This window comes from Carcharhinus amblyrhynchos, chromosome 27, assembly GCF_965287045.1.
Source record: "Carcharhinus amblyrhynchos chromosome 27, sCarAmb.v2.hapA, whole genome shotgun sequence".
Lineage (NCBI taxonomy): Eukaryota > Metazoa > Chordata > Chondrichthyes > Carcharhiniformes > Carcharhinidae > Carcharhinus > Carcharhinus amblyrhynchos.
Window position 1 is genome coordinate 22,601,848 of NC_137350.1, and position 24,153 is coordinate 22,626,000.

The 24,153-nt window shown below is 42.5% G+C and overlaps 1 protein-coding gene across 1 annotated transcript in view; it reads left to right on the forward strand.

Moving 5' to 3' along the window:
- The first annotated feature begins 7,187 nt into the window (after positions 1 to 7,187).
- Positions 7,188 to 24,153, forward strand: part of mpp2b (MAGUK p55 scaffold protein 2b) — a 243,735-nt gene continuing 226,769 nt past the window's right edge. The window contains exon 1 of the mRNA XM_080213341.1: positions 7,188 to 7,432. Within this exon, the coding sequence (XP_080069467.1) occupies positions 7,345 to 7,432 (88 nt within the window). The 5' untranslated portion in view covers positions 7,188 to 7,344. The remainder of the gene's footprint in view (positions 7,433 to 24,153) is intronic.

Below are 24,153 nucleotides of genomic sequence, written 5' to 3' on the forward strand. Positions count from 1 at the left end.
CCGCTGGAATTTTAGCCCACTCTCCCGCTGGAATTTTAGCCCACTCTCCCGCTGGAATTTTAGCCCACTCTCCCGCTGGAATTTTAGCCCACTCTCCCGCTGGAATTTTAGCCCACTCTCCCGCTGGAATTTTAGCCCACTCTCCCGCTGGAATTTTAGCCCACTCTCCCGCTGGAATTTTAGCCCACTCTCCCGCTGGAATTATAGCCCACTCTCCCGCTGGAATTATAGCCGACTCTTCCTGAAGCAGTGCTGTCTACTTCTGTTTAATCCTGAAGGTGCCTGAATGAGCCAGAGAACAGATGCAGTCCCATTATCTTTAATGATGACGTACATAATCATCTTTCCAACCACTTGATTACAATTTCTCTTTGGGGTGCAGCCTACTATCAGTTTGAGATATCACATCACCATCATGACAGGTAGCAAAGAACTTAGGCATCTTTATTTTGAAGACTCCTAGCCTGTAACAAAACCTGCTTTTATTCAGCACCTTATGATTTGGAACAGCTCAAAGCACTTCAGACAATGAGTATGAAAGCAAAATACTGTGGATGCTGGAGACCCGAAGTCCAAACAGAAGAGGCTGCACAGTTTCACATTTTCACAGTAACTTCATTGCAGTGTTAATGTAAGTCTACTTGTGACACTAATAAATAAACTTTTACAGGAAAAAGTCCCCCAACACAAAGTTAAAGTCCAGCAGGTTTATTTGTAGTACGAGCTTTTGGAGTGCTGCCCCATCATCAGGTGAACAAATTAATTTTTAAACTTTAAATATTCTGGCAACATTTGCTGTTGAGATAAAGGGTGGGATTTTCCTGTCCCGCCTGCCATAGGAATCGTAGCCGGTGGGACAGAAAATTCAGAGGACCATTGAAAGGCCCATTGGCTTTGGGCAGGAATTTCTGGCCTGGGGGCCAGTGCAGCCAAAAAATCCCTCCCAAAGAGTTAATGTTTCAGGTCAATTACCTTTCATCTGAAGGCCTGAGGTAGGACCATTGAACTGAAACACTAATTCAGCTTCTGCATCTGCAGATACTCATAATGTGGAGATGCTGGTGTTGGACTGGGGTAAACACTGAAAGAAGTCTCTCAACACCAGGTTAAAGTCCAATTGCTTTACTTGGTAGCAAATGCCACTAGCTTTTGGAGCACTTGCTGCTCCTTCGTCAGGTGAGTGGGAGATCTTTTCACAAACAGGGCACATAAAGGCACAAACTCAATTTACAGAATAATTATTGAAATCAACTCTTAAAGATACAGTCAATGTGAGTGGAGAGAGCATTAAGCACAGGTTAAAGAGATGTGTATTGTCTCCAGACAGGACAATTAGTGAGATTTTGCAAGCCCAGGCAAGTCGTGAGGGTTACAGATAGTGTGACATGAACCCAAGATGTTGGGTTCTTGGGTTCATGTCACACTATCTGTAACCCCCATGACTTGCCTGGACTTGCAAAATCCAGACCCAATAAGCATTTCACATAACTAATTACTGCTTGAAGCATGGTCAGTCTAATGTATGGAAATACAACAGCAATTCAGCTAACATCGGACTCAACGTTGCTTTTATCAGATGTTCAGCCATCAGATTTCTTAAGAATCAACAGCAAGGTGATCCTTCATGAACTTGCAGTAACTACGCGCAAACTTTCCATAATACATATTAACAGTATTGGTTAGTGACTCCATCGAGTCATAGAGGTACACAACACAGCAAAAGGCCCTTTGGCCCATCACACCTGTGCCAGTCAAAGACAAATCAATTAATTATTCTAATCACATTTCCCAACACTTGGCTCATTGCTTTGTTTACCTGGGCGTCACAAATGCACATAAGGGTCTCTGCTTCCATCACCCCTTCAGGCAGTGAGTTGCAGACTCCCCCCATCACCCTTTGGGTAAAAAAGCTTTTCCTCACATGTCCTCCTGTCCCTTACCTTAAATTTATGACCTTAAGTCAATGATCCCTCCTTCAAGGGGAAAAGTTTCTTCCTGTCTACTCTATCTATGCCCCTCATAGTTTTATACATCTCAATCATGTCTCCCCTCTGCTCCAAGTAAAACAGACCCAGTTCTATCCAATCTCTCTTTCTAACTACCATGCTCCAGCCCAGACCACATCCTGGTAAATCTCCTCTGCACCCTTTCCAGTGCTATCACATCCCTCCTATGATGTGGACCCCAGAACTACACACAGTGCTTTAGCCGTGGCCCGACCAACATTTTATATAGTTCCAGCATAATCTCCCTGCTCTTAAACTCTGTGCATCAGCTAATAAAGGTTATCCTACCATATGCCTTTTCTACTGTGAGAACAAGTCAAAAATGGAATAAAGTCACCCATAAAAAGCTTTCCGTAGGCATTCAGAAATAATCACTGGATAAATAACAGCACATCACAAGATAGTAATCTAATCAACGCACTGATAACATGTTGTTGAAGCGTAAGCAATTTGTTTATCATCAAATTTTGCGGGTTGGTGATTATCAGTAACCTTACTGTAGGTTATGCAATGTATATGGAGTTAATTTTTTTTTAATGCCCCAGATAGGAGAATGATATATGGCCTTTCAGTATGTGGAATGATTTATAGGACCTTACAGGATATCAGACAATTTTAGATGCTCAGGGAAATAATAAAATAAAAATTTCCCTTTCCATAAAAGCAGTACTACCATTCTGGGGTTCTATGAGGATAAGCTTAGAGTTTATTGTCCGATCCTTAAATTAGAATATGTTTGTGTAACCCATTAGTCTTTTGTGATTGATATATGTGTGTAAGGCTGAAAGTGATTTATAACATCTTAAAGCAAAACTTACATTTATATAGTTCCTTATATCATGCCTGTTACAAATGCCTCAAGGCACTTCAGATATAACGAATGAGTTTCAAATTACTGATTTGCTATACATGTCAGTGAAGCAAGTTCTATGCGTGGGGTTCTTCTGTGCTGACTTTAATGAGATTCAAAACCAGTTAATTCCTTTTTAGCAACTTTCGCCAAGGGAGGAATTTTGGCCAAGAAACTTGAAGGCCTTCTGTTTCTCCAAATACTGACATCCAATCTTTTGCTCACCTCCTGAAGTACAGGAACTGCCGTATTCCAGCCAAAACACAGCATCTCCTACAATGCAGCACTCCCTCAGTACGTCATTGGAAGTATCAAGTGGACGGCACGGTGGCACAGTGGTTAGCACTGCTGCCTCACAGCGCCAAAGACCCGGTTTCAATTCCAACTGCGGGTGACTGTCTGTGTGGAGTTTGCACATTCTCCCCGTGTTTGTGTGACTTTCATCCAGATGCTCCAGTTTCCTTTCACAGTCCAAAGATGTGCAGGTTCGGTTGATTGACCAAGCTAAATTGTCCCTTAGTATTGGGGGGGGGCTAGCAGGTTAAATACGTGGGATAGGGCCTGGGTGTTTGTGCAGGCTCGATGGGCCAAAAGACCTCTTCTGTATTGTAGGGATTCGATGACTCTATGGCTTCTTGGAAATGAGTTTGAATGTACACAGCCAGCTTACAACTGATACAGCAAAGACAATGATGCCACCAATTCAGATGTGTTGGACGATAGAAGGGTTAAAATTTGTGCATAGGTTTTGACTTGCACCGAAGTAGCAATGAATTTTCACAATGATTTACTTGGAGTTCTGTGCCAAATATGGCAGTACAAACTCTCTGGGTCGCAGACAAAATTTAACACAGAGAAAGGTGAAGTGATTTATTTTGGTTGGAAGAATTGGGGAAAGGTGATATAAAATAAAGGTAGTTCTAAAAACAGCATAGAAGTACAGCAACCTCTGGATATAGATGCAAAAATCATTCGCGGTGGCAGGGCTGGTTGAGAAAGTGGTTAATAAAGAATACAGGATCCTAAGTTTTAGAAATAATAACATGGGGTGGAATCTTATGGCCTCACTTGTGTGAGACTGGAAATTCCCGCCCGAGGTCAATGGAGATTTCCATTGTTGGACCCTCTCCCGCTCCGATCCCGTGGCGGGCGAGGTGGTAGAGTTGCGGCCATGGAATACAAAAACCAGGAGGTTATGGTGAACCTTTAAATTTTGCTTTAACCTCAGCAAGTGTATGGTGTCCAGTATTAGGCAACATGCATTAGATAGGATTTGAAGGCGTTCGCGAGGGTGCAGAAAAGATTTATGAGAATGGTTCCAGAGCTGAGGCAGTTAAAGTATGTGGATGGATTGAAGAAGCCAAGACTATTGATTTTCTCTGGAAAAGGGAAGGGTGAGAGGAGATTTGATAACAGTGTTCAAGATAATGAGGGGTCTGGACAGAGTAGATAAGGAAGTACGCTTCCTATTGATGGAATGATCAAGAACCAGAGGATACGGATTCCAGGTGACTGGCAAAAGAAACAACAGTGGTTTGAGGAAATCCATTTGTACAGAGTGGGCAGTTAGGATCCGCAATGCACTGACTGCGAGTGTGGTGGACACAGGTACAGTCAAGCCTTTCAAAAGAGAACAGATAATAGTCTGAGGATTTTTAAAAGATGCAGGGCTGTGGGGACTGGGATGAAATGCATTGCTGTTGCAGAGCGCCAGCATAGGCACAAGGGCCAAAAGACTTCCTCCTGTGCTGTAACCATTCTATGATGCAATCAAAGGCCATTAAAAAAAAAATTGCATCGAAAATAGAAAGGTAAGTGAAGTGCAAAAACAAAATTTTAGACATGACTTCTGGATTACTGATGTGATTGTGGAGGATATGTTTGCTAGGAAGAAGCGGGTTATGTGAAGGAAAATGTCATGTTCAATTGGGAGCTATTGCAGTTCAATGGTAGTATCTCCACCTCTGCTCTAGTAGCTCCAGGTTCAAGTTCCATTTCAGGACTTGATGGCCCATGGGAGGTCTATGCATAACTTGGCCAGACAGGTCGATTTGCATAAAAGCAAATTCCTGTGAATGCTGGAAATCTGAAAGAAAAACAGAAAATGTTGGAAAAGCTCAGCTGGTTTAGCAGCATCTGAGGAGAGAGAAATGGAGTTAATGATTCAATTTTGTAAGGATGTAATTTTACCACATGTTTGTGTCACGCTTCCGCTGCAGCAAGGTCAGAGAATTTGCCGCCAAGCCAAATCTCCGTTCACTGCAATGGGATAGGAAAATCTAACATTGTCACATTCTGGCCAATGACTTTTCAGGCTTTCAATTTTTCCTGGTCAGCCACACTGCAGAGGGCAATGCAAATCACTGCAACACTCTGCCGCACATAATCATGGACCAAACCAGTGGAAGTCCATGGTTGTCCACATCCTCTCTAGGCATGGTATCTGAAGGAGAGAGATTATTGTGGTGTTAGACATTAGATACATCAATAAAGGAAATGCTAAAAATCAAAAGAATGTAAAATAGATAAAATAGATAAAATGTTGTAGAAATGAAAATTAAATACAAATTAAGACATAATTTCAAGAATGCATGGAGGTTCTTCCCTTTATATGTAGTTGCGGAGTGGGGGAGAGAGAAGACGATACCTGTGAGGGTGTAGAGAACACCGATACTTGCTTGGGGAAAGGGGTTGTGGTGACCTGATGCTTGTGGAGGAGGGGAGAGTGTCCTTTGTGTCTATCGTTTAAAGTTTATTTATTAGTGTCACAAATAGGCTAACATAAACACTGCAATGAAGTTACTGTGAAAATCCCCGAATCACCACACCCCAGCGCCTGTTCAGGTACACTGAGGGAGAATTTACGAGGGCTAATTCACCAAACCATTATACCATTTGGTCTGTGGGAGGAAACTGGAGCACCCAGAGGAAACCTGCACAGACACGGGGAGAATGTAAGGACAGCACAGTGGTTAGCAGTGTTGCCTCACAGCTCCAGAGATCCAGGTTTGATCCTGGCTTGGGTCACTGTCTATATGGGGAGAAGTATATTTTAATAGCAGATTGGGGTGCCCTTAAAAGACGATGGTCTTATCTCTCCAGCTCTATCAGGCTCCACACCACCAGAGTGATGGGGCAAACCAGGATTCTGTGTGCACCAGGTGCCAGAAATACTGGACTGAAAACTGAGCTGTGCATTTTTCAGTCGGAACCTGACCTTCTAACAGATTTTGAGAAAATTCTGCCCACTGTATCTCCCCAGAGCCCAGAACCTCCTCTCAATATCCCACAATGTTCATTATAATTGCAGCGGGAGATCAGAGCAAACCATCTTGAAGTTCTGAAAATGACAGGGGTCTAACAATGAGAATTTACTTAGGATTTGAACCCTGTGCAAGCCTCCAGCTTAACGACCTGGTTTTTCCTCGTTAACCTTGTACCAGAGAATAATTGTACACTAACCTTTTGCAGTTTTGAAAAATAATACTTTCTAAATGGTTTGCCTTTTGTAATATTTTTGCTGCAGTACCTTGTTTTGAAGTCCATTGAGATAGCGGGGATATTTGTCTCATAGACCATCACAGAATTTCTCCCAGTGGACTATTACAGAGTGAGGCAACATCCCATGAATTGCCAGTGTGCAATTAGCTAAGGAGGAAAGTAAGATGCACTTCTCCATTGGGCTGTTTGGGATATCAGGAAAATAATGAAATTGCGAGAGAGGGACAAACTTAATTATTGGCTCGGAACAAAGGGGAAAAGCAATATAAACTTGCAAAAATGGTAAACTGAGACATAAGCCAGCCTCTTCCTGAAGGTGAAGACAATTTCATAATTGCCCAAAAGTGACTGAATGACATGTCATTCATGGGCCAACAGTTACAATGTGAGAGGTTTTAGTTTAGATTATGTTATCTTCTATTAGAAGCCTGCATGATTATGTTTGGGACCCCCGTGGATAACCACCCAGAGGGAAAATTGATAGGAATTAAAAGACCATTGATTCAATATGGTGTTCGGCACTCCAAGGGTTATTTTAAAACATAAAAGAACATTTACAATTTGAAGCCTATCAAATTACTTCGGGTGGGATGCTGTGGGGAAGGTAAAACATACAATGGGAATTAAAATAGTTGATAGCAATTGCAGCAGCTACCAGTATCACACTCCCCCTGTTTGTGGATTCAGGTCAATTGGAGTTTTTGTGTGTGTGTGTGTGTGTGTGTGTGTGTGTGTGTGTGTATAAAGGCAGAGCTTGCAGTACTACGCTGGACAGAAGCCACTGAGGGGGACCCGAAGCACATTAATCTCTTTGCTTGTTCAAACATAATATGTGCTGGACTCCCGTCTCATTGATGATCTCCATAAGAGCCAGCTGGCATGCAGCCTGTTTGACCTCCTAGACTGGAGAAAGGGCCAGAGGAGCCTATATGTTTAGCACAGACAGCAGAGGCAGCAAAGTGCTCTCCAGCTGAAGTAAAGCCTGGCATGGCTAATGGTCAGCCACACAGAACCTCATTAGAAGTGGATTCTTCAGCATCATTTGAAGCAACTGAGGCAAGCCAGAGTGAAGGAGGTAATATTTCTCTTCTGAAGGAGCCCATTTAGATTGTAATTACTATTAGGCATTTTGCAGTATTTGACGATTTAGTTGCTACTTTCAAGTGTGTGGTTGTAATGAGGCTGCAGTGTTGTCAATGCACAGCACTTGTATATTTAACTCTTCAGCATGTTATATGAAAGAGCGAGCCTGAAACGAAAGCTTTGTTCTGAGCAGCACATTTTTGCTTGATTCACTTGAATGATTGTACCTTGTTTTTTTTTAAATTCTGTAATCTGCGTTCTTCTAATTTTTATAATAAAGAAAGCAGCGTTAGAACAAGACTGGTAAAGAATACTTGGAGAATTGCCATTCCAGACAATTCTACTTGATTATCGAAGCAAGTGTCAGACGTGGATGCAGGGAAAGGCTGATACTAACTTATCCTGACATTACCACACCGGGTAGGAGAGTATCAAATATTTTACCTTTTAATGCTCATGTCACCTCATGAAACTGTGGAGGACCAAAGCGTGAGCCAAGCTACACATATTCTGTGAGTGAGCAGAGAGGATTTGCATTTAAATCAGTTCACTGCTATCTGAGCATTAATTAAAGATGAACTAACTGTTTTTGAGTTATCCTTTCTGAGACCACTCATTGGCAACAAATTTCTTGGTGCTGCAGTCGATTTTATTGCTTGAAACTTATTTTTTTCAGTTGAGGTATTTTGCAGAATTTCAGCGCGGGGATTTATTCATTCCATAGCCTGGAAGTTACTGTTGTAGAGACACACTATTGCGACCACCTCCAGCCAGACGTGCTGAGCGGATGATCTACCCCTGCCTCATCCTGAGCTTCTCAGCATCAGAGAAGCCCATCTTCAGGCAATTTGATTCACTCCACGTGATATCCAGAAATGGTTGAAGGCACTGGATATATCACAAGCTATGGAGCCCAACAACACCTCAGCTGAAGATTTGTGCAAGCCATTCCACAATGTTTTGGGACAGTGGAAAATTGCTCTGGTGTTTCCTGTCTTCAAAAAGCAGAATGGTTCCAATATGGTCAATCACTATCCCATCAAACTGCTCTCAATCATTAACAAAGTGTCCTGTGCCAGTGTTATCCTCTGACATTTACTCACCAACAACTTGCTCATCATTGCTCAGTTTGGGTACCCTCGTGGGTACCATGCGACCCCCAAAGCGCCAACCGCATGAACAAAAAAGCTGAATTTCAAAGCTGAGGTAACATTTGACCAAGTGTTGGAATTAGAGAATCCTTTCCACTGTTTGGAGCCATGGCTATCACAGCGGAAGGTGGTTGTGCTTGTTGAAGGTTGACCATCTCAGCAGGAGGGCACATCTGCAGGAGTTCCTCATGGCATTGTCCTAGGTCTAACCATCTGTAGGTGCTTCATCAGTGATCTCCCAGCCAATATAAGATGAGAAGTTGGCATGCTCATTGATGACTCAGTTCAACTCCATTTGTAACTGCCTGGATAATGAAGACTAATACCGCACGCAGCAAGATCTGGACCACATTCAGGCATGGGCTGATAAATGGCAAGTGCCATTTGCACCTCACAAGTGCAACGACTCTCTCACATAAGGGCAAATCTAACCACCTTCCCTCAATATGGGTGGCACGGTGGCACAGTGGTTAGCATTGCTGCCTCACAACGCCAGGGACCCGGGTTCGATTCCTAGCTTGGGTCTCTGTTTGTACGGAGTCTGCACATTCTCCCTGTGTCTGCATGGGTTTCCTCCCAAAGTCTGAAAGACGTGCTGGTTGGGTGCATTGTTCATGCTTAATTCCCCCTCAGTATTACCCAACCAGGTGTGACGACTAGGGGATTTTCACAGTAACTTCATTGCAGTGTTAATGTAAGTCCACTTGTGACACTAATAAATAAACTTTAAAACTTTATTCAACAACATTGCAATTGTCCAATCCCTGATCACATAAACATACTGACCAGGAGCTTAACTGGACGAGCTCCATTAATGTTGTGGCGACAAGAGCAGGTCGGATGTTGGAGATTCGGCAGTGAGTAAGGCTAAGACAAGGTAAATCTGCAAAAATTTGAATTCGAAGTATTTTAAGAAGAGCAGCTGTGGTGGAAATTGGTGACAAACACTGAACGAGAATTCAAACCGTGCATCCAGGAATTAGATAACTTGCTCATCCATTCAATCACTTCCACAACTGAAAGTCAGTGAATTTTTAAAGAAAAAAAATCAAAGGTTTGCGATTTTGTGAAAACGCAGAAAGTACCAAATCTATTATCTGAATATCTTGAGGTTCTGCTTTTTGGAAATGATGTAGAGTGCTTTCTAGCAGGTGACTTTAATGAGGAGCTCACAAATGCTAGTTCAGCAATTATTTGTAACACAAAACTCTGGAGAGGAAAGTGAGGGAATTGGTAAATGTTCAGTAAATTATTGGAAAAGATTTGAGAGTTAGAGAGCATAGGTCAAAATTAAGGAAATGTGAGTAACAAATGTGATAGCATTGTGGAAGATTTTCAGCAAGGGAGGCAGAGCATAAAATCATTATGGAGTTTAAACTGATTGCTTTATTTATTCCTGTATATTAAGGGTCCACAAGGCTGTTAGAATATGAGAAGAAAACTGCTGGGTGGTTTGAAACAGTAGGCTATATGGATTAATGTTTCATGCCCCAAAACTTAAGGGCCGGACTTTCACAGGTCAGAAAGACTCCACAGGCTGTTAAAAATGATGGTGGGACCCAGATATGGGAGTTTTGCCTCCAGTTCCGATATCCTGTTTTTGGCGGTAGGGGAAAATGGACAGGTGTGTATCCCGCAGGAGGGAAACCCGAACTCACTGGAGCTATTTGAACTTTGTTCTGAGTTTAAACAATCAATTCTGGCTGTTGCAGGAGCCTTAACCCACACTGTGAGAGTCACAAATTGAGGAAGCAGGCATATATACCCTTGAAGAGCAGATAAGCTCTTTAAACTGCTCTTTAAACTGTAAAATAAACTGGCTGAATCTCTGTGACTTTTTTTTAAATACTTTGCTGGACTTCTTTGATTGACAGGTACAGTGGTGTAGCATCTGAGCAATTTTGCTGGAGTTCCTTGTTGCCATTTCCCTAAGGGCCGTGAAGAAGGCTTATAGTGTGTTAGCGTTTATTAAGAGCTGTGGGGTTATGCTGCAACTATACTGGATGTTGGTGAGACCGCATTTGGAATATTGTGTTCAGTTCTGGTCACCTCACTATAAGAAGGATGTGGAAGCATTGGAGAGAGTGCAGAGGAGATTTACCAGGATGCTGCCTGGTTTGGAGGAAAGGTTGAGGGAGGCTTTTCTCTTTAGGGTGGAGGAGGATGAGAGACGACTTAATAGAGGTTTATAAGATGATGAGGGGGATAAATAGAGTGGATGTGCAGAGACTATTCCTCGGGTGGATGTAGCTAGGGGGCATAACTATAAGGTTCATGGTGGGAGATGTAGGAGGGATGTCAGAGGTAAATTCTTTACTCAGAGCGTGGTTGGGGTGAGGAATGCACTGCCTGCTATGATAGTGGAGTCGGACACTTTAGGAACTTTCAAGCAACTATTGGATAGGCACATGGAGCACATCAGAATTATAGGGAGGGGATAGCTTGATCGTGGGATTGGACATAGCTCGGCACAACATTGAGGGCCGAAGGGCCTGTACTGTGCTGTAATGTTCTACATGTTCTATGGCTATTCTTTCTGAATGCTTGGCTGAGTTTCAAAAGTTGTAGTTAGCTCACCAGGAGATTCTGAATTCATAGTTTGATAGCTATAAGAAGTTATTAACAGATTAGGGATATGAACAGATCTTTTTAAAATAAGGGATTAATAAATTTAGATTTAAAAGTTTTGATGTTTTAATGAATGGGGACTTTTTCACTGTCAATTCTCTGTAGTGAGAGCTCCATTAGATTTTTGGAAATGTATTTTTGCCATCGCCATGTCATTCATGGTGGGTACTGGGTGAGTTAACATTGAGTTATTATGGGATGTATGGATGGTGGGTGGGGCATGAATTAGAACTGAGTTGGCCTGAGGGGTGTGACAAGCTATTGGGTACGCATGGGGCAAGAGCAAGCATTGTGTTGACACAGGATGTGGAGCATAGATATTGAGAGGTTGTTTCCCTTTGTGGAAAAGTCTAAGACCAGAGAGCCTAATCTCAGAGTAAGGGGGAGGCCATTTAGTACAGAGGTGAGAAGGAATTCCTTCTCTGAGTGGGTAGTGGAACTGTGGAATTCTTTACCGCAGAGGGCTGTAGAGGCTGGGTTGGTCAGTATGTACAAGGTTGAGTTGACAGATTTTAATCAGTAATGGAATCAAGGATTATGGGGATAAAGCAGGAAAGTAGAATTGAGGGTTATCATCTCATGTCACATCAGTCATGCTCGCATTGAATGGTGGAGCAAACTCAATGAGCCAAATGGCCTACCTCGGCTCCTAAGTCTTATGTTTTTATGGGGAATGGATGAGGTTGTCAGGGCTCGGTATCCTGAAATCCTCTTTTGTTTAGAAAAAGAACTGTAATGAAGTGTGTGTGGAGTTTGCATGTTCTCCCCATGTCTGCATGGGTTTCCTCCGGATGCCCTGGCTTTCCGCCAAGGTCCAAAGATGTGCGGGTTAGGTGCATTGGCCATGCTAAATTGCCCCTTACTGTCCTGGGATGCATAGGTTAGAGGAGTAAATATATGGGGTTATGGGGATAGGACCTAGGTGGAATTGTTGTTAGTGCAGACTTGATGGGCCAAATGGGCTCCTTTTGTACTGTAGGGATTCTATGATTCGAAGTCCTAGAAAGCCAAGGTGAGCTTTCTAACCAGGCCACCTGGGCACTCGCCTGTCCCCGTGTCCTCCAAGCATCTGCTTCCAAGGTTGATGGGACCAAATCTATCCCCATTTGTCACCATGGGGTGAAATTCCCATGATTTGATTAACTTTTTACCATGACGGTCTAGCGAATCAGGAAATTTTCCCATTGTATTATCCACTTCGATGGGCAAAATTCAGCTCTATATACAGAGATATAACAGGAGAAAACTTTTCATTTGGCAATATTTCCACTTAGAATAACATCTTCCTGTCAGAGGTGGAGATGAAAATGACAAAACCTGACTCTATTACGGGCAGTTGGGTCAAGCTTAGGGATTTAAAAAGAGGGCGGCAGGGACATGTTGGGCTGAAGAGCCTGTTCCCATTCTGTAAACCTCTATGACTTTATGACCGCGCCTTAACTGGGAGAGGTCAAGTTCGGAGAAGTTGTAAGCTGTTTTGTGAGCTTCCAGTTAGACCAGTTTAAGTGAACCAACAAAGGGATGGCAACTTGCTTTGGCACAAAGTTTGGATTGAGTGGGAGGAGTTTTAGATTAAAACAAAGTGCTTCTTGATTGTGAATGTAGCAGTAAGAATTCCCCAAAACACTGTGAAATAGGACGATACATTCTTGTAGAGCAAGCTTACAATTTTACACTGCCCACCAACTAAGGAAATCTTCATGAACGCATTTACAAGAGAAATGGTTATGTTGTGACCCCTTAAGATCTGGTATGATTTTCTATTTGCATGGAAGTTGAATATGGATTTTTAGCTGAATATTTGGGCCAGAGTTAAAATACATTTTAAGTGCATTACGCTTGAGTGAACAATGTCTATTCAAAGCTTGTAAGTAGCAATTTTTGTGATAGATGTGTTAAATAGGAAAGCTTTGATGTGCTTCCTAAATTCATTGCAGATATATAAATTATGTATTTTATACTGTTGTCTTGGTAGAGCAGAGTGTCAGTAGGAGTCTTAAGTAAATATTAAACAATCATGACTTGCCTTTCACATACTAAGTGCTGCAGTTTGCTAAATCGAGAGTGGTTGCTAAGAATTAATAGAAAATCTAAGAGAGGTGATTAAAGGCCTGGGCCAAGAGGTTTATTTTGATTTCCAAACACCATATACTCCTATTTTCAATGATAAAATGTTGTAAACTAATGGATTCTAATTAATTGAATCCCAAGCTGATTAAATATTAATGACCATATTAATCCTAATTCAACTTTCCATTGCCTGCAATGTGAATGTTTGTTTACTAAAATACCCAGTGATAATGATACACACCTAATGGAGCAAGGATTGAGAAAAGCTGGCTTTTTATAAGTGGTACACTTGAGTACTGGATAGGGTGACACGGTGACACAGTAGTTAGAACTGCTGCCTCATTGCTCCAGGGACCCGGATCCAATTCCGGCCTTGGGTGATTGTCTGTGTGGAGTTTGCACGTACTCCCTGTGTCTGCGTGGGTCCCCTCCGGCTGCTTACCCACACTCCAAAGATTTGTGGGTTAGATTATTTGGCCATGCTAAATTGCCCCTGAGTGACAGGGAGATTAGCAACATAATTTTATGGGGTTATGGGGATAGGACCTCAGTGAAATTGTTGTTGGTGCAAGCTCGAGGCTGAATGACCTCCTTCTGCACTGTAGGGAGTTTTTACTCTATGTACATGGATGGGAGAGGATAACTTTACAGGGTTGCACCCATCAGAGTTCTCCTGTAGAAATGCATCTAAAAAATTTGGCTTTGTGTTTCACAATGTTGTTTTGCATACAGTGTACCCACATTCCCAATATATGCTTCAGGCAAGAAAGGCTTCCTGCGAGGAACCATTAAGTTACCTCCAAGATACATCTTTCTTGTCACAGACTTTCTACATTAAACTGTTTCTGTATTCACTTTGATGTTGACTTTAATGATCGTTTGCAAATTTTTCATAGATTTTGTGATAGTACGAATATTAAGTTGTTAAAACTTTCATGTATTCACTCAATGGTGAAACTTGCCAGTGAACCAATGTGCTGTAACATGGTAGAATGTAGGAAACATAGGAATGTGGGAATTAGGACCAGGAGTGGGTAAATTCAGCCCTTCGAGCCTGTTCCGCCATGGCTGATCTCTCTCTGGTCTCAAATCCATCTGTCCTCCATATCCCTTTTTCCCTTTTTTATTAGAAATATGTTTATCCCCCTCTTGGATCCATTCAACAATTCAGGTTCCACTGTGCTACGGAGCAGTGAGTCACTCTCTGCATCTCAGTTTTAAATCTACTGCCTCTCAACCTATATCTGTGACCTCTTGTTCTAGATTGTCCCGTAGGGGGAAACTTTTGGTTGACACTTACTTCATCAATCCCTTTTAAAGTTTTATATACCTCGATTTTCTCTCATCTTTCTAAACTCCAGCGAGTATAGAATACAGAATACAGGCACGTGCTCGGAAAAGTTACATTTCCAAGAGGTTTCCAAGAGTTTTTTTTTAATGGTCCATTGAGGCAGTCTGAAGAATTTGCTTTTAACTTTGAAGGTGTGGAAGCAATGCTCTTTGTAAGCCTAGAGTTGGACAATTATGTTGTTGGAAATAGAGTTTGAATGATGTAAGTGGTAGGGACAGAGAATCAGATATCCTGTAGTCTTGGAATATTAACCATGACAGGTCATTGGATGAGAATAAGGTAAAATGTGATATTCTGGGGCCAAAAGAGAAAATGCTGGAAAATCTCACCAGGTCTGGCAGCATCTATAAGAAGAGAAAAGAACTGACGTTTTGAGTCCAGGTGACCAGTCTGCAGAAGGATCTAGATAGGCTGGGCGAATGGGCCAGGAACTGGCAAATGGAATTTAATGTTGGCAAGTGCGAGGTGGTCCACTTTGGTAGGAATAATGGTAGGAAGGACTATTACTTACGTGGCGAAAAACTGCAGCAGGTGACAGTGCAGAGGGACCTCGGGGTCCTTGTGCATGAGTCGCAAAAACCCAGCCTGCAGGTGCAGCAGGTGGTCAGGAAGGCGAATGGGATGCTGGCCTTCATAGCGAGGGGGATTGAATATAAAAGTAGGGAGGTCTTGCTGCAGCTGTATAGGGCATTGGTGAGACGGCAGCTGGAGTACTGTGTGCAGTTTTGGTCGCCGCACTTACGCAAGGATATCTTGGCCTTGGAGAGGGAGTGCAGAGGAGGTTTACTAGGCTGATACCGGAGTTGAGGGGGTTGAGGTATGAGGAGAGGCTGAATAAACTAGGCTTGTACTTGTTAGAGTTTAGAAGAATGAGGGGAGATCTCATTGAGACATATAAGATGATGAATGGGATGGATAGGATAGAGGCGGAGAGACTCTTCCCGCTCAGAAAGGACAGTAGGACTAGGGGGCACAGCCTCAAGATAAAGGGGGGGCAGTTTAGAACGGAGTTGAGGAGGAACTTCTTCACTCAAAGGGTGGCGAATCTCTGGAATTCTCTGCCCGTTGAAGTGGTGGAGGCTGCCTCGCTAAATATTTTTAAGTCACGGGTTGATGGGTTTTTGATAAGCGAGGGGATTAAGGGTTATGGGGAGAGGGCGGGAATGTGGAACTGAGCCACGACAGATCAGCCATGATCTTATTGAATGGCGGGGCAGGCTCGAAGGGCTAGATGGCCTACTCCTGCTCCTATTTCTTATGTTCTTATTATGTTTTTATGACCTGTTGTCAAAGCTAAAAGACATAGAAAGTGGGAGATATTCATACTGCAGGAGTAGTGAATGAAAGATGAGCCATAGCCATAGAAACCAGGGAAAAGATTGCTAATAACTTTCCTCAGGGAGAATAAAGGGTGTGAATGGCCAAACGGCAGAGAAGCTATAAATTATGCCAGATGGAGATGTTGGGGGAGGTGGGGGGAATGGGACAAAGATAGAATTTGGAAACGGGTAAGCGGGGAGAGCAAAAAGGTAAGGGAAAGGAGTTGGAGTAGAGGGAAGAGCTGGGGGGGGGGGGAAGAAAAATGAAGTAAGACTATAAAGAAATAATAGGTAGAGAACAGTAAAAAATAAAATTAAATTAAAACAAAGGGGGCCGAAGTGGGTTAGAGCAAATCATCTGAAGTTGTTGAATTCGATGTTGAGACTTGGAGTCTTTGCTCAGTTACTTTCAGTGGTCCACTCCTCTTCGTGGAAATTGTCTTTGTGATTATTTGCTTTACTTAATAGATTAAATATGACAGCTGAGCGCCTTGATGAGTGCAAATTATTCTTGTTATAGTGAATATATTTGATGGACTAATCATCACTCATGTTTTTATTTGTTGCAATATTTCTATCTCTGCTCCCTCCCCCTGTCATAACAAGGGCACAGCAGGAATGAATGGATGATTGCAAATATAAGATTTTTATGTCATTTGAACTTTTGCAGGAGAATAATAAACAAATGAGAGTTTGAGAAATCGCTCAGCAGGCGATCACAACCCATTTTGGAATGCCTTGATAAAAGCAAATTACTGCGGATGCTTGAATCTGAAACCAAAAGAGAAAATGCTGGAAAATCTCAGCAGGTCTGCCAGCATCTGTGGGGGGGAAAAAAGAGCTGACGTTTCGAGTCCAGATGATTCTTTGTCAAAGCTTTGACAAACAGTCATCTGGACTCCCAAACGCCAGCTCTTTTGTCTCTCCACAGATGCTGCCAGACCCGCTGAGATTTTCCAGCATTTTCTCTTTTGGTTGAGGAATGTCTTGAACTTGTGGCCCCAGTATTAGATACTGTTGTGGCTGATGAGAACTTAAGTGTGGCATCTCAGAATTGTCCCAAGATCTACTGAGATAGTCTGCATGAATGAATATTTTGGTTAAAAAAAATGTAGCTATTAATTGAGAAGGATCTTTCTACAATTTTGCAGGTTTGAATGCAAAAGCATAAGTCTTAAATTTGTACATAGATTGGTTAAAGATTAAAGTACTACATGTAACTGTTGACGTCCCAATTAAAGGCACTGCTAGGATTCACTGAATATGCACCAGAAATATTTCAAGATTGGGAGATTTTTGAAAATATGTGAGCAAAAGGTTTGATTTTTTTTCCCCACTAGATCTGAGAAGGTTCTGAGGATGTAAAAGAGGTTATTAAAGTTTTTGACAAGCTAAGTAGTAAAATATTGTTTCAGCTGACAAATTATTACCTAAACATTGAACAGCTTACTGCAAATGGCTATTACAATGTTCTGTAAGAGTACGAGTGGATGAAGCAGGTTGGTCTTGAACATGTTTGGAAGGCCATTAGGCCATCAAGGATTCTAAATTCAGTGTGCATTTTCCACATTACAAATTAAACTGGAGATCGTAGAATCCCTACAGTGCACAAAGAGGCCATTCCGCCCACCAAGCCTGCACTGACAACCCCACCCAGGCCCTATCCCCATAACCCCATATACTTACCCTGCTAATCTCCCTGACACTAAGAGGCATGGCCAGTCAACATAACCTGCACATCTTTTGACTGTGGGAGGAAAGAGGAACAGCTGGAGGAAACCGATTTAGACATGGGGAGAACGTGCAGACTCCACACAGACAATTACTCAAGGCTGGAATCAAGCCTGGTTCCCTGGCACTGTGAGGCAGAGTGCTAAACACTGTGCCATTGTGCTGCCCGAGAAGAAAATCTAACAAGATGTTTTCCAGTGGGTTTCATGGGAGAGTGCACTTGGATTGGAATATTCTCCCTTAACATGGTACTACCACTCATATCCCTTAATTTTCTTCCTTTTCCTACATTGATCCAATCTCCCTTTAATTGAGTTTTTTTTTTGGGATGATTCTCCAAGGTTTTCCTTTTGGGCAAGAAGCTGCCATCAGTCAGCCATGCATTTCAGAAACTTGGATAATCCAAAGCTGTCACCAGGCACAATGTGTGCTTCTGTACCAGAGTAACTGGATTTTGAACTCTGCATCGTACTTTGAACCCTTTGAATAAATGCAAGCTCAATTTAGAATCCTTGAAGTTTCACTGATTGTCCCTCAATCCAGACGCACTCTCTCCCATCTTCCGTCGGGAAAAAGATATAAAAGTCTGGGAACACATACCAACTGCTTCAAGAACAGCTTCAGACTTTCGAATGGACCTTCCAATATTAAGATCATCTTTCTCTATACCCTAGCTATGACTGTAACACTATGTTCTGCGCCCTCTTCTTTCCTTATTCCCCATGTACTCTATGAACAGTATCCTTTTGTCTGTATGGTGCACAAGAAATGATAATTTTCAATTGCATCCCAAACATGTGACAATAATAAATCAAATCAATGTTCAAGATTAATCCGCAACATTCGCTCCTATGCGTACAGAATATTACCTTTGCTTTTATTTTGAAATTGTCTCTGTGTTTGGTTCCTTGCATCTTTTCTTATTTTCTCAGTCCTGTTCAGGCTATCCCCTGCTCTTTCTATCTATTTGATAAACTCAGCCAAATCCACAGGGACAATTAGTAATTCATCCAGCATTGCGCAGATCTTCTTGTAAGTTGCAAAGTATCAGTACAACAGAACTCCTGTCATATTTGCAAATGATCCTCCTTTATTCTAATACATTTTGTTCCTGACTCTGGATTATGGTTTGCAACATCTTTCATTTATTTATATGCGATCAGCTCTGAATGCGCACAATGGATGCAATTTTAACTCACTCAAAACTCATTGGCCAAATCTTTCCAGCCAGCCTGTGGCAGGTTCCCTCATAGCTGGGCTGGCAAACTATTGATATCTCTGCTCACATCAGTGGGACTGGAAGATCCAGCTGGCAGGAAGAGCTAGAAAATTCCAGCTGTTATTTCCTACAGAGTTACTATCAGATCCAATATCTTTAATTTCTCTTTCTGCCAACTGCTTAACCCGGAGAGGGTTTAATCCCTGTCATTACTCCCATCGAATCCTGAATATGTCCACAACTTCTTCAGCAAAACATAAATCCTTTATAAGATATCATAAAATGTTGCCACTGATGTATTTTTTCCAATTATTTCACAGGAGGTAGGTGTTGTTGGTGGGACCAACACTTAATGTCCATCCTTAATTGCCCTTGAGATGTTGGTGCTGAGCTGCTTTCTTGAACTGCTGCAGTGCATGTGGTGTAGGTGCACCCACAGTGCTGTTAGGAAGGGATAAGCAATTGATTGGGTCTCAGCAAGTGTACTTTTGTACAGGAGCCACAGAAGAGCGTATTTCCGTCAAAGCAACAAATGCCGACTGTTTTCATTCTGTTCTGCAATTGTTCTAATCCTTGTCTCAAATTTACTTTGGCTGTTTCCCAATGTAATCATGAAAACAAATTGAAAGGCATGGATTCTGTCCTTTCAACGACAATTAAGCTCTAATATCAGCAACATTTGTATCCGAACAAATCAAACCCAAATGAATAACCTTTAATCACTTCATTAAGCAGAAAGAAACCAACAGCTATAGACACATCTGACTAAGTCCAATTCTCTGTATGTGTGTGTACACACAACTGGGATTTAAGTTTACTTATTACTGTCATGAGCAGGCGTACATTAACAAGCAGCTACATGGGTAAGATGGATATAGAGGGATATGGGTCAAACATGGGCAATTGGGACTAACTTAGTGACTAAGCAAAAGGGCAGCATGGACAAGTTGGGATGAAGAGTCATAGAAACCTCCTATGATTCGATGACTATGTCTCTATCACTGCGATGAAGTTACTCTGAAAATCGCCTAGTTGACACACTCTTGCGCCTGTTTTGGACACTGAGGGGGAATTTAGCACATCCAGTGCACCTAACCGGCACGTCATTTGCTCTGTGGGAGGAAATTGGTGAACCCAGAGGAAACCCATGCAGACATGGCAGACTCCACGCAGATTGTGATCGAAGCCAGGAATTGAACCTGGGTTAAAGTTAATTTATTAGTCACAAGTAAGGCTTACATTAATGCTGCAATAAAGTTACACATTCCGGTGCCTTTTTGGGTCAATGCACCTAACCAGCACACCTTTCAGACTATGGGAAGAAACTGGAACACCCAGAGGAAACCGACATAGACACGGAGAGAGAGTGCAGATTCCACACAGTCAGTGATCGAAGCCTGGAATTGAACACACATTCCTGGCGCTGTGAGGTGCTAACAATGGTGCTGCCGTGGGGTATTTTTCATGATGGAAACATTTTCTTTCATGTTTACCACATGACCTGCATCACTCATCATCTGCATGCTTTTTTCATTGGATATACACCATACCGAAAGACTCTTTGTCATGTATCCTTAAGTAACGGCATGTATAAAAGTTTAGATAGGAGTTACAGTTATTTCTTTGAGATCCTTTGATATTGTTTACCTGTTTTTCTTGCCCATGTGTGGGAGCCATGGCAGTTGGAGGCGGTGCTACCTTATATTGCTCTGGGAAATCCTACCCTGTTATAAGTTGCTGATTATATGCTTTTTTGTATCATGTCTTTTGTTTATTATATCTTCATATTTTAGTAGTTTTGATTTTACAGTAAAATCCTACAGTAGATTATATAATTTCTTTATTTGTGTTCGCTGGGGCTCAACTGAGCACTTTCACCTCTGAATCGTAAGGTTCTGGGGTCAAATCCCACCCCAGAACTTGAGCACCAAATTCAAGGCCAACACTCCAGTCCAGGACTAAAGGGGTGATGCACTGTTGGAGGTGACGCCTTTTGGATTAAACTTTAAACCAAGGCCCCGATCTCCCTTCTTTGGCGAATGTGAAAGATCTCTTGGCAGAAGATCGCTGACAGAAGAGCAGGGGTGTGATCCACAGTGTCCTGGCCAATATTTAGTCCTCAGTCAGTATCACGCAGACAGATTATCTGGTCATTACCAAGATGCTATTTATCAGAGCTGGCTGACCTCCGACTGACTGTCACGCTGCTTGCATTTCAACAGTGACTATACTTCATAAGCACTTAATTGTCTAGAAAGGCTTGGCTTTTGAGGAATGATTTGGGAGCTGTTTACGAGTGGCAGCCGGAACCCGATTCTGGGGTTCTCAACACCTATTCCCAGGGTTTTTAATTTTCAGAGCTGCCTTTTAAGGATGCAAGCTTAATTGGGTCTCAAGGCCACCCCTGCAACCCCAGACTTGGCCACCTCCATTGTGGGGGTAGATGTGTTCTAGCCCTCTCTAATATTCATGGAGTTGGGCCAGCTTTTCAAAATTCAAAATTGGCTCAGTTGTAGGAGACAGAGGATGATGACAGAAGGTTGCTTTAGTGACTGGAAGCCAGTGTCCTGTGGTGTACAACAGGGATCTGTGTTCGGTTCCCTATTATTCGTCATTTATATAAGTGACATTGACGACAATGTGGGGGTTAAGGTTAGTAAGTTTGCGGATGACACAAGGATTAGGTGAGTCATTAACAGTGAGGTGGAGTATCTTGGACTACAAGAAGATATAGACGGAATGATCAAATGGGCAGATAAATTCCATCTGCCACTTATCAGTGTAAACAAATACCGAGAAATTGACATAGTAGATCAGAGAGCCAGAGCTGCCAATCAAGTATTTGGAGCTCAGGAGTGTTGTACTACAATGAAAGCTTGGGGTCTCAGCTAAAAATACATAATGAGGCCTGGCACAGACCCAGAAATGATGTGGAGATGCAGGTGTTGGACTGGGGTAAACACAGTAAGAAGTCTCACAACACCAGGTTAAAGTCCAACAGGTTTATTTGTAGCAAACAACACTAGCTTTCGGAACTGGCTGTTCTTTAGTTCCAAAAGCTAGTAGTGCTTGCTACAAATAAACCTGTTGGACTTTAACCTGGTGTTGTGAGACTTCTGTCGTTGAAATACCTGAACCCCAGGGGAAAAAAATTGCGTGATTGACAGTTTTGGGACTCTGGTCTATGCTGTCAATCACGCAATGTCTATTTACAAAGGTTTCAAGTCAGTTTCAGATATTGGAACTTTAAAAGGTCTAGATAGTTGGGACTTGTAGTAAAAATGTATTTTTTTTAAGCAAGTTGTCAGTGAATTACATTTTTAAGGCTTTTTTTACGCTTACTGCTGTCACTATTTGATTCTAAATAGCGTATAGCATGGAAGTGCATAAATTGGCATGGGATCATGAGAGCCATCAGGATTCTTTGGGGGGCGTAGTTTGGCAGGGGGTCATAAGAGGCCATAGGGCTGTTTGGGAGGCATGCCTTGGCATGGGAGTATGAGGGGCTGTACAATGTGAGGGACATAGCTCTGCATGAGAGGCCATGGGGAAGGTCTTGAGGTAAGCATAAGGTTAGATGGATGGAGTGTGTGGTGCTTGTGTCAGGGGTGGAGTGAGCAGGTGTAAAGGCTGAGTGCTGGAGAGTCTTTCTCTTATTATTTTTACTGGTATGAAGTCTCACAGCATCAAAGTGGGCCATTAAACGGCCTGTCTTGGCACCTGGCAGCCGCAGTGGCTGTCTCTGAATGTTTTCCAGGGTTGACTGACCTGACCTCACCTGGCACCACGTCCCACACCCCACAGCAATGAAAATCCTGTTATTCTGAGTAATTTCTCCTAAGACTTGACTCAATACCCACCTCGAGTGCTAATCCAGTCTAAAATGCTTTGAGATGGCTGGTGATCATGCAAGGTGCGATATAAAATTACATCTCTCTGTCTTGGTTGCAGCAATTAATGTGTGGCAATATCCAGGTACAGGTGCACATGTAAATACTAGCCAAGTCTGCCAAGGTAGCAGGTGTACTGCTTGGATTAAACTATTCCTGACCCAAAGGAACATTTCATGTTTTGTTCATTCATAAATGGCTCATTCGCAAAGGTGTGTTGTGTGTGGTTGTTGAATGGGAATGCCATTCCTATGGGTATCAGGTTCCACTCTCTTGTGAATCATATTGATATTGAATTGGTGAGTGCTTGAACAGATCAAATTCCTTGGCAGTTGCACAATCCAGTTGACAAAGTTGAAGGAGAGGCCAGGGAGGGGGAGGACTACAAAGAGGATAAATTTGCATCGAATAAAGGATTGTCTGCTTTGTAGTAACATGCCCTTCCCCAGTTATGGCAAGGGTGTGCTCCCTCTCCCCTTCCCATTTTGTCAATTAAAATTATTAGACACGCTACCCTGTGATGTTAACCAGTTCCAAGACACTTTAACAGGGAGGGAGGGTCAGGGCAAGGGAAACACTTCAAGTGTTTCCATCCCCATCTCTTGCACAGTGGATAGCACTGCTACCTCACAAGCCAGGGACCCGAGTTCAGTTCCAGCCTCGGGTCACTGTCTGTGTGGAGTTTACACGTTCTCCCCGTGTCTGCATGGGTTTCCTCCGGGTCCTCCATTTTCCTTCCAGAATCCAAGGATGTGTAGGTTAGGAGGATTGGCCTTGCAAGACAGCCCTTAGAGTCAGTGGGAACTAGCAGGGTAAATATATGAGGTTACAGGGTAGGGTCTGGGTGGGATTGTTGTTGGTGTAGTATCAGTGGGCTAAATGGCCTCCTTCTGCATTGCTGGATTCTGTGATTCTATGAATTCTATGATTTTGACTCTCTCAATTTTCCCTCCAGTCTACCTGAAGGCATTTTCTTTATGATTGTCATTCACTTCCACGAGCCCTGGTTTGCACACCCATGCTTCACTCAAATAGCCATTCACCTTGCATCGGTCTATACACTTGAGGCCATAATTTTCCAGTCTCCCATTGCGGACCCAGCAAGCCATTGAAATTTCCGTTTACATCGGTAAGACTGGAAAATCCTGTTACTATGAAGGGCTGGAAAATTCCAGCCTGAGTGTTGGTATGTTATTCAACAGATGGGGCACAGAAACCATATGTGATCTCATCCTCACCCAGTGTCCATGCTCATAATTCCAGCAGGCATCATTAGAATTTGATTTGATTTATTATTGTCATATGTATTAATATACAGTGCAAAGTATTGTATCTTGCGTGTTATACAAACAAA